The sequence below is a fragment of the Camellia sinensis genome, chromosome 4, assembly GCF_055761805.1.
Source record: "Camellia sinensis isolate YWXY chromosome 4, ASM5576180v1, whole genome shotgun sequence".
Lineage (NCBI taxonomy): Eukaryota > Viridiplantae > Streptophyta > Magnoliopsida > Ericales > Theaceae > Camellia > Camellia sinensis.
Genome location: NC_138964.1, coordinates 164978020 through 164988704, shown reverse-complemented (window position 1 = coordinate 164988704; position 10685 = coordinate 164978020). Strand labels below are relative to the sequence as shown.

At 31.7% G+C, this 10685-nt stretch overlaps 1 protein-coding gene across 7 annotated transcripts; it reads left to right on the top strand.

The window, feature by feature from the left end:
- Positions 1-1960: 1960 nt before the first annotated feature.
- LOC114270429 (ATP synthase subunit B) lies at positions 1961-10268 on the top strand. Of its 7 annotated transcripts, none has more exons than XR_014327810.1 (14): positions 1961-2160; positions 3513-3578; positions 3663-3711; positions 4296-4405; positions 5161-5262; positions 5702-5776; positions 5873-5976; positions 6067-6148; positions 6958-7050; positions 7856-7931; positions 8369-8381; positions 8477-8579; positions 9592-9700; positions 9809-10268. XR_014327810.1 is itself a non-coding variant. In XM_082866803.1 (14 exons), exons 1-14 carry the CDS (start codon positions 2017-2019, stop codon positions 9904-9906), a joined length of 1191 nt encoding a protein of 396 aa, XP_082722929.1. In that variant the 5' UTR covers positions 1963-2016; the 3' UTR covers positions 9907-10268. The 7 variants fall into 7 exon arrangements, 3 of the variants coding, with proteins under 3 accessions (XP_082722929.1, XP_082722930.1, XP_082722931.1); XR_014327808.1 differs by having other exon boundaries at positions 1962-2160; positions 7867-7931; XR_014327809.1 differs by having other exon boundaries at positions 1962-2160; positions 8477-8557.
- Positions 10269-10685: the final 417 nt, after the last annotated feature.

The following is a 10685-nucleotide window of genomic DNA, read 5'->3' as shown; positions in this document are numbered from 1 at the left end:
GCATATATTTTTGTTGCCCTGGCGTTTTATGCCAGGTCTTGGCGAGAAAATAATTGAAGCTGAAATGGAGTCGGCGCTAACGTAGAGCCTTGGCTGACCTGAAACCCCGAGTAGAGCCGAATAAATTATATTATTTTATATAATAGCTATTAAGGACCTTATAATTTCATTTGATGTTGTATTTGAATAATTTTAAGTTTTTATCTATTGTTATTTGGACATTTGGTTATGTACGAGAGTTGGATTACCCTATTAAGATGTCAACTTTTTGGTTTATTAAGTCATTTTGTTTATTTAATTTCCCTTGATATTTCAAAAAATTTGGGGCGTCACAAAGCCTTATAAACCCACTCAAAGTATCCCACCAAATCAATGTGGCACAAGTCAATATTCAAACTTTAAGGAATTTTTACCAAAAACTCCATTTTCATGGAGCTCACTTTGGTTTCAATTTCTCATTCACCCGATAATGGTTTTGAGCAGCCAAATATACCACGTGAATCACAACGCGGTATAGAACGCGTTACCACTTAGACCCGCCAATTTTGATGTATTGGTCCTACTTAAAAAATAGACCAAAGTTAAAAAAAAATTATGTTTTATTTCCAAGTTTTTTCCAACAATTTCTAACAACAATAACATGGATGACAGATCTCAAGGTTTTCAGTACAGAGGATGTGAATACAATAATAACCGTGGGAGAACAGGAGACATATTTCAAAGTTATGGATTAACCTGTCAAATTTGTCGGAAAGGAAATTACTCGGACCTCGAATGTCAATGAATTCTTGTGGTACATGTTATTTATTTTTGTGCAAATATTACTACAATTTATAGTTTAAAAATAAAATTATATATTTTTGTGATATGTTATATATTTCGTAGTTATAAAATGATAGATAAAAAAATAAGTAATATTAATGCGTAACATTATTATAAAATAAGTAATTTCATTTTTGAATCACAATTTATCATAATATTATAATTAAAAAAATTTAATATTTATTATAAAAATGCATAACATATATGACAAATGTGTACAAGACGGTGTGTATGAAAAAGTTTCCCGAATTTTAATTAGTATGTTTGGTTTGAGTTTTCTGGATTAAGTTTTTTGAAAATTAAGTTTTTAGTTTTTTTTTTTTTTTTTTTTTTAGTGAATATTTTTAAAGTTTAAAATATTTTTTTAGCTTTTTTAGATACACCTTACTTAGATGTATCTAAAAAGTAAAAAATTTGTGAAAAAATTAATAAATACATAGAAATATAAAAAACGTACTGAATTCTTGTATTTTTTTTATTATATATTTTTAGTATTTAGTGAATTTTTAAAAGATTTTTTTACAATTTTTTTACTTTTTAGGTGTATTTATGTTATGTGTGTCTAAAATGTAAAAAAATATTTAAATATTAAAAAAATTCAGTAAAAACAAAAAAACACAGAAAATAAAAAAAGTAAAATTTTCTGAAAAGCACTTTTAGAAAAATTAAACCAAGCAAGCTAAATATAACCATAATGGTATATGGAGAATTCTATTATACATATCTCATATCATATGCACCTTTAGTTATTTCATTTTATTCTTTAGTTATGATAAATTTTTTTTAATTATGACATTATTTTAAAATTTTAGTTATAACTTATTGCGTTTGGTTATAATTTTTTATATTTTTTTTAGTTATGATTAAAAAAATATAAAATTATATATAATTTTTTTTACAATTATTAGATACATATAATATACACTATTTAAGAGAGGTGTAATATAGTCTTTCCCTAACTATATAAGTAAGACTTTTTGCTATAGTGCATCTTTCCCTAATATAAATTGGTAATTATTTTTATAAAATTTAACACCATAAAAAATCATAATTTTAAGGAAAAAAAAAAAAAAAAAAAAAGAGCATTGTTCATTAATTATGTGCACTGCCTCTTTATATACTACAGTGAAGGAGAAGGATATAACAAAAAAAAAAAAAAAAAAAAAAAAACGAGTACAATAAAACTGCGGAGAAATGGAAGGACTGAGGAAGCTGGAACAAGTGCAGAGGACTATACTGTCGATGCAATCGCGAGAGTCCATCTCTTCTTCCAACAACAACCACAATCACAACCACGCCGACTGCGATCGCTTCCTCGCTAATTTCATCCTCCTTTTGGTAATCACTCATCTCCAGCAACACCCACAAACAATTTTCCAATCTTTATGTGAAGCTTGAAAAAGAAAAAGAAAAAGGGTTTACGATAGAGCAACATCACATTCTTTGTTGAAAACCGTTCGACAATATTGGGTAGGAGGAAGTGATTCAGATGTCTTTGGAGTCAGAATTGGGGCTTACAATTAACAAGTTTTTATAATTGATTAAATTTTTGGCTTATTTTTTATGACCACATTAGTGCTTTGCTTAGGATGGCTTCCTACACCCACAATTTTAAAATGTGATCCAATTTTAAAAGAATAAGAAAAAGTAAGAATCCCAATTGGAGTAAAAGCCTAAATGCAATTTGAAACGTGAAATAAATGGGAGAAGATGGTGAAGCTTGACTTATTACTATTAGTCTATGTTCCAAACTGATGTTCCAATGCCATCTTGTCATTTTCCCCCAAACTTACCCTCTTTAAAAAAAAAAAAAATGAAAAGAATCCAGGTGACTACAAGCTACATTCATGGTTGTATAAATGCTGTCTAATATGCTTAGTTGGAAATTGCCCTATTGATTTATGTTGTGTTTGGTTCACTAGAATGAAAATGTAATGGACATTCCTTAGTCTCCTTATGGAATAACTATTTTGATACATTCCCTAATGCTGTGTTAGGTTGGGAGATTTGAAGAGAGATTTGAAAAGAGAAATGGAAAAAGTAAGTGAAATGTGAATAAAATATACCTACTTTCACACACCTTTTTCCTTTCTTTTTCCAAATTCCTCCCTAAATCCCCCAACCAAACACAGCGTAAGTCTCCATTTCAATATAGTTTGTATCAAATTTTTAGTGAAACTAACTTGAGAATAAACATTTTGATAAGAGTGAGCATTCCATTCCACCTCATTTCAATGAACCAAACACTATGTGTTGGCTTGAAAACCAATTCGTGAGAGGCCACTAACAGGTCACCTTTATTGATGGGTTATATTTTGCGCTAGCATGGCTTTGGTCTGTCTGTTAATATTTTATCTTGGTACAGAGTTAACAAAAACAGTGCACACATGCATATTGCATGCTTTACACCTGGGCTGGGGGAATTTGCAAACTTTAATTTTCTTGTCCAACATCAGCACTTATAAAATGAGGACCTCTCATGGCTTAGTAAAGTGTTAGTCTTGTGAGAAATACAATACAAGTAACCATTCATTAGTCATCTAGTCATGGCATAACTGTTCGCACTTGTTAATTTGTACACAAAAGTGCACTTGTTCTATGTTAGCATGTTCTTCTTCTCATGAAAAAAATTAAGAAAAGAAAGTTATTTGCTTGCTGATTCTCTATGGTTTTGAAATTTAATGTTGAAGATACAACCATATGGTGACCTTGACATGGAGAAGAAGTGCAAATTGATATATGAGAACTTGCCGAAGGTAAACATACCTTTCTGATCACTAGATTTCATTTCTTTAGCAATCAAAGAAGGCTGTATGTGGCTTACATTACTTGTTTGACAGATTTCTACTGTGTTTCTTGAAGAAGCATTGCCCTGCCTCAGTGAGAAAGGTATAACTTTATGGTTGTTTTAAGGCAGCAGTAATCAAGTTGATTTTTCTGAGGACATCAGGCTTTAGGGTTTCTCTGATGATTTTTTAATTACCTGTCCTTGCTACTCATTGATACTTTCGTAAACATATACAGTGGTCTTGGTTTTTTGAATAGGCAAACTGTTTCCCTCCCTCTTTCCCCAAAATTCAATTTGTTCAAATTGCTCGTCAACATATTTTGAGAAGCCTCTCAAAAGAGAAAGAAATAAGAATTTATGCAATTGAATTAATCGCTTTATTAAATTGTTTCTGTCATGTAAATTGTTTACTGGAAAGATGAAATCTTTTTCTTGCATGATCTTAGTTTCATGCTTTTGTTCTTTAGAGTTCAAACCTGTGCTTCCAGTATGTTTGAGATTCCATTTGGAATGTGTTTTAAGATAATTGTTGAAGAAACGATGGAAGCCTAGGGTGTGGTGGTGAAATTTTTATGAGACTAGTTATCTTGCTAGGATTGACTAGACTTTACTTTTGAATCACCTGAACACGCACACACATTTGTATCTTCATTAATGTACACATTCTGAATACTATTTCTTGCAGGCAATTGTGAGCACAAAGCAGGCAATAATTCATTGCAAGCTGATTATGATGACATGGCTATGGTTGGGCTGGCGGCAATGCAAGATGCAAATTCTACTCTGGAAGATTTTGTAAGCAATGCTTGGTTATTAAGTAACAGATTTTAGTATTAGACTGACTGTTGAAAGTCAGAAGAAAAGGTTATAAACTGATCATTTCATATTTGGCTACACATGTGGCCATGCTCTTGCACTATTGAATGTTCCTTTGTGAATAATGGGATTTGGGCTTGATTACTTAAGTGATGATATTTAGCTGCATTTTATGTTCACAGTTACCTAATGAGACAGTTTTTCTTACTTAAGGGGATTTGTACTAAATTGATGTTAGCTAGCATCTGATTAGCTGATGTATAAGCTTTTTTCAGACAAGACACATATTTATTGATGCAATTCTCTGAATCATTAATAAATGAAACATCTATTCGATAGGTGCATGTATCATGTGAAATTTGTTATGTTCAGTGTGTTTGACCTTACATTTTTCAAATGAGAATCTTCTCATATTACAAACATTCAAGTGTGTCTCTATTTATTCATTAATACATTTCCAAAATAATGCCATTTAAAATCACTTAATCACCCCATTTCTCCTTTGTGATGCTCCGTTGCCAATACAACAGAACCAATTATTGTTTTAAATTATATTTAATGAACTCTATATATAATAACTCCAATTTTTAGTTTCCGTCAATCCTCATTAGGAGCTATTTAAGACAAATGTAGTCTTGGAATATTAATAAATTTATGTTCTTTTCCTAGTTGCAGACTCTTTCTCACCTAAATTTTCCAATTGGTTATGAAAGTCATGTAATGATTGTCAACAGTGCAGGTCTTATTTTATGTTTCACGACATGGATGTTAACAGGCCGCAATCAATCTTCAGATATTTGCCAATACTTTCATTCACAGAAAGTTATATCTATCAGGTAACAATCTGTGTAAGGCTATCATCTTAGGCTATCTTATTCATAAATGGAGAAACAATGAATAATGCTTGGTTAATTTGTTGAAGTTCTGTTGAGAGTTTCCAAATAATAGCTGTGCAGGCTGCGATCATTTGTGACTTGATGTTGTGGTATTACATATCTGTACTTCCAAATTGAAGTATGTGTTGCCATTATTTTAATGAATCATCACAAGTGGCCTATATTTCTTCACCATCTTCTTTCCTTTATTGGCCTAGAGGGGCAGAAGGATTTTGTTGCTTGAGCTATCCAACAGAACTTCTGCAAGCATGGTTGTGATTTTATGCAATCGTGGTTTAGAGTGCTGCAACCTATGAAAAAATTGATAGCATTGATCATTCGGTATTAGATCTCTTTGTCTTTCTTATTTCTCAATATTCTCTTGGTTTTGGTGATGCAGTTGGATAGATTAAATGAGAAAATGCTCAAAATACCAACTGAAGAAGTTACAGTTTTAGAAAGAGGGTTTCATTTGGTAATACTAAGAACTTTAAAAGGAAAAAATAAAGTACAATTTTTGTTAAGTAGTTCATCAACTATTACTTTGCCCATTGATTTTGACTGGATGCAGGAAGCTAATCAGAGCTGGGTTGTTAAGTTCATAGAGCTGTTCAAAACCAATCCATTTGGACCTCTTGTTCTTCCACTTGAGCATCATGGACTTTTGACAGAGCGGTTCGAGCTCTTGCTTGCTTTTTATAAAACAAAACAGGTGTCAAGTTTGCACAGTGGATTTTGTTTTTATAGTCTGCTTTATATGTTCAGGATAAGGGAGGAGTTTAGGCATGGAGAGGAATACTGGGCTCTAGAAAGAAAGCTCTGTTGTGCTTTAACAAGCAACAAGAAGGTACTCATATTGCAATTTTCTGGGAGATTTTTTTTAGAAAAGTAAAAACTGCACAGATCATAAAATTGAGCATTATCAGCCAGTCATGTCCACTAATTCATTGTATTAGGTGGTGTTGTAATGAAAAACAATGTGTAATGTGAAAAAAGTGGATTTTGAAATGAATTCTAGCTAATCAGGACTCAAAAGACATTGTTGTGTTTCTTGCTACTGTATATGCTAGCCATGAGAGATGGGAGTCAAGGCGCTACATTTTACTCATCAGAACAACATCTTTTGGAGAACCAATTACTGACATCAATAACAAATATATCCGTGAGTTGCCAAAACAAGTGAAATGTAGCTTAAAATACAATATAGAGAGAAGTAGAAGCGATTTGGTACCTTTTTGTTGATTAATGGATCTGCCAGTTATACGGGCATTTGATATGACATACAGTTATGCTTGAAAACACATATAAAACCTGGAATTCGAGATTTTCTCACAGGTAAAAGATGCATGCATCCTATATTATTACTACAGTTGTAGTAAATCTTGACTATGCAACTCAAGAGACTGTTCTATTCTTCCAAGTGCTTGTGAATGGAGTCCGATATACTCATGTTATTTCTAATCAATATATTTTATTACTACACTTTTTGGTTTCTGTTTGGTAGAACTCCTGAATTTGGACAAAACTTGAGGCCTAGTTGTTTTTGAACTGTTTTCTATGCATCCTGTATAGTTTAATATTATTTTTTGAAGTCGCACATGGCACAAGCATGCTCAATGTTTTTCTTTCCTGATTTTGATGAAAGATGCTATACAGATTTTAGTTGAAGATGTGATGAGGGCGATTCATCTAAAATCATTTGATTATCGGGTGCTGAATCTTCTTTTATACCAGTTAAGAGGAGAAAAGGTATATTGCTCTGTTTGGTTTTTTATCGATTGCTTATGTTCTTTGGTTTTGCAACCTAAATAAATTTTTTTTTTTATTTCAAAAATATGTTTGGTTGTCTTAGGAGTACTGATGGCATGAATCAGCAATTAGTGTTTTCTGCTGTTGAATGGCATAGGCATAAAATTTCCTGGCCATGTAATCACAACTGAGTAAATCCTGTAATTGAAAAAATTGTTAATTTTGTTTGAACAATTTGATGTCATGGCACTCCTCTTTTAAGTTTTGTATCATAACTTTCATGATATAAGTAGAGTCTTTTCACCTTCATATTCATGCAACAAATTGGAATTTTTTATTATTTTTATTTTTTATGAAAAGATTTGTGTATGAGCTTGTGATTAATTTTCCATAGCATGGTTTTAACTACTGCTGATATTGTAATTTAATTAGGGTCTGTTTGGTAATGCTTTTGTTTCAATATTTTTTTGAAAGATGGAAACAAATATATGTTTGGTACTGTGTTCTTTGCCAAAAGAATGGCATGTTTTTCAAAATTTTGTGAAATATATATATATATATATATATGTATATATTTTCATTTATTTTGAAAGCAAGTTTTCTTTCCCTTCCCCTCCCCTCTCCTCCTTCACCAACTTCTCCCCTCCAGGCACTCCACTCCCTTCAGCAACTCACTAATCATGTTTTCTTGTTTTTGTTTTGAAAAATTATGTGTGTACGAATTATGTTATTATTCTAGAAAATGTCAAATTTTCATTCTGTTGGAAGTGGTATATTCCACAAGATTAATGTATTTCTTTTAAAGCTGTTGTATAGGTTAATGATTTGCACATGGAATTTCTCTCAGTCTCAGAATTCCTTGTTGAGCTGTCTGATGATATGTAAGTACTTCAATTCCATGAATTAAGTTGATTATTTTCTACTTGCCCACAGGAGGAACATTATTTTACCCAATAAGTGGTGAATCATTTTATTCTTCTATTACCATGTAATATGTGATCAAAAAAATGGATTGTAACTGTGTGCAAGAGGCTTGCCTTGGTGCCAATGCATGTGAACTTGCATACACACTAAGCTATTATATCTATATGTTTGCACTTTTTAGATTCTGGGATCCTTCTTTTAGCTTTATGTCTGGCTGGTTTTATGTGCATGCATTCTTATCCTTTGCTGCTTTTACATTGCTTAATTCAGCTGTTGTGTAACATAATGATAATCTTCTCCTTCTTCTTCTTTTTTTTTTTTTTTTGGTTTCTATAATGTGTGGGAAGCATACTATCGATTTCCTCAGTAACAAGATGACATGATAATGCTGCAGGTTTGACTATGAGGTGAGTCCATTTATAGTGAGGTGTTTCTTTCCATTTTCATTTCAGCTTATCCTTTTCTTTTTAGATCATAGATTGTGTTTTTTTTTTCCTTGTAGGATGATGTGTTGGAGAACAATTTTAATGTTTTGCGCATGTTTGTTAGAATATATGGAGCTTCTGTAGCGCCGACCATGCTGGTGGGTATGATAATGTACCTAGGTATAAATTGTATAGACTCACTGATTAAACATTGTAAAGCACTAATCTTGGACGTGCCAACAGTATTTTAAAATGTGACACAATAGAGGATATCAATATCCATAGCTTTTTCCTTATTTCTTGACCAATAAATTACTACAATTTCCTACAAAGTCTATGAAGAATTTTTATTTTTTAAAAATATGATTTAATTTAATTATTATTATTTTTTCTGGGTGAATGTTGAACTTGTGGGAAATGCCAATTAGCATCTTCTTATTTTTGGTAGTCGCCATTTTGAAATTGTGATCTTAAATCTAGAGTACAAATTTGTTGACACAATGTAAACAATACACAACACTTGATTGGTTCATTTTGAACCTCATTGGTTCAACAAATGAGATATTGTGAACCTGTGCTTATTCAAGATGCAGAAATTGTCATTATTCTTCTAGTTGTTCATATTGGCTTATAAGAGTTGATCGGAGTGGATGGTATTGTCAAAAAAAATAGTCTATTATACCAATTCTATTTTGTCGTTACGTATGTGCATCAGGTAAAACAAATAAACAAGAAAATTCATTGTACATTTTACTATCATTATGTCTCCAAATGATGCAACCACCATGGTTTAAGTTTGGGAATACAAGCAAGTTGGAACTGTTTACTTTATCGAAGTATTGTTAATTAAGGCAATTGAAATGAAAAATAGGCTTTATTTTTGAGTAATTATATTCTTGGTTCCATAATATTTTTTTGGAGAGTTTTCAGTACTTGGGCCCTCTTATGGGGGTTGCTGGCCCCAAAAATTATGGGTACTCAAATATCTCAATCATGCGTAGAAACATATATATCCATCTGTATGTATATGGCTGTGCATGTTTTGGTATTTGCAGAAACTCCTCAACATCAGTTTACTAATTTCTTTGCTTATAGTGGTGTTTTGATTTTTGATATATATATATATATATTTTTTTTTTGATTTTTGTTTTTTCTTTTGTTTATACAATTCATCTATTTTTCCTTCTGCTAGGCAAAATGCATTAGTGAGGCTGAAGAGAAGTATGATCGCTTATTGAGAGATTTGGATCCCAAACTGTCTACTAATTATCAGAGAAGATGTGAAGAAGCCACTAGAGAAGGTAAACTGTAGGCCATTAAAACTCAATTCATATGCTAAAATCTCTTCCAATTTTTGAATATGGATTTGTTTCGACTATGATGTGATTGTGATTTGACTTCTTGTATAGGAGGGAAGTTATCAGGACCTTATCTTGGCACATGGAGTATACCTCCAGTAATTGTAGATGAGGATTTCTATCGATCTGAATTTTCAAATTCCAAGTGATCAGTTGGAACTGCAGGCTGAAGGCAGACATATATATAGTCAACCGGAACTAAGTTCAAATCCTTGCACTTACTGCAATCTAATGGATTTGAACTTGTGATGTTTAATGTTCGGTTTCCAGAGAAGAGAATCATTTTGTTAATGCTCTGGTCAAGACTTTTTATTTTTATTTTTAGAGAGCATGCACCGGGCAAGACTTGTATCAGTAAAAGAATTTAAGTGTAAACCCTGCATGCATATGACATTATGAATGTTCCATTTTATTATTATTATTATTATTATTATTTTTCTTTTTTCCTTTTGATGTTGATTATGATATGACAAAGTTATACTGAGAATTTAATTTCCATTGTTTTCAGTCACAGCTGAGGGTTGGCATGTTTCTCATCTCATGATTCTGCTCACCCTTTTGACATGAGCCAGTGGCAATTTCCTTTCCTGTTTTTGATTTTGATCAGACAATTTCTTTTATTTTATTATTTTAGTGTGAGTTAATTAAATAAAATGGATTTAACGAGATTATTAAGTGGTTGAATATGAAATTGGGGCATTTTATTTGCTTTGCATCTACCATACGATATCATTGAACCCACGTATTTTTTAAAATAATATTATGAGATTATTTTTGAAGCGCGTGGTTGCCCAACCCTTACTTTACATGTGTAGTTTGTCTATCCTTATTAATGTTTGTCCCTTAACATCTGTAACAGAAAATGAGAAAAATACAGCACTGCCCTCACATAATATACTAGAATTACCTAAATACCCTTACCTTTCAT

Coding starts and splice junctions, on each gene's coding strand:
- LOC114270429 (XM_082866803.1), top strand. CDS start 2,017: ATGGAAGGACTGAGGAAGCTGGAACAAGTGCAGAGGACTATACTGTCG. Junction 3,579..3,662: donor TATATGAGAACTTGCCGAAG/GTAAACATACCT, acceptor CTTGTTTGACAG/ATTTCTACTGTGTTTCTTGA. Junction 8,558..9,591: donor CTGTAGCGCCGACCATGCTG/GTGGGTATGATA, acceptor TCCTTCTGCTAG/GCAAAATGCATTAGTGAGGC.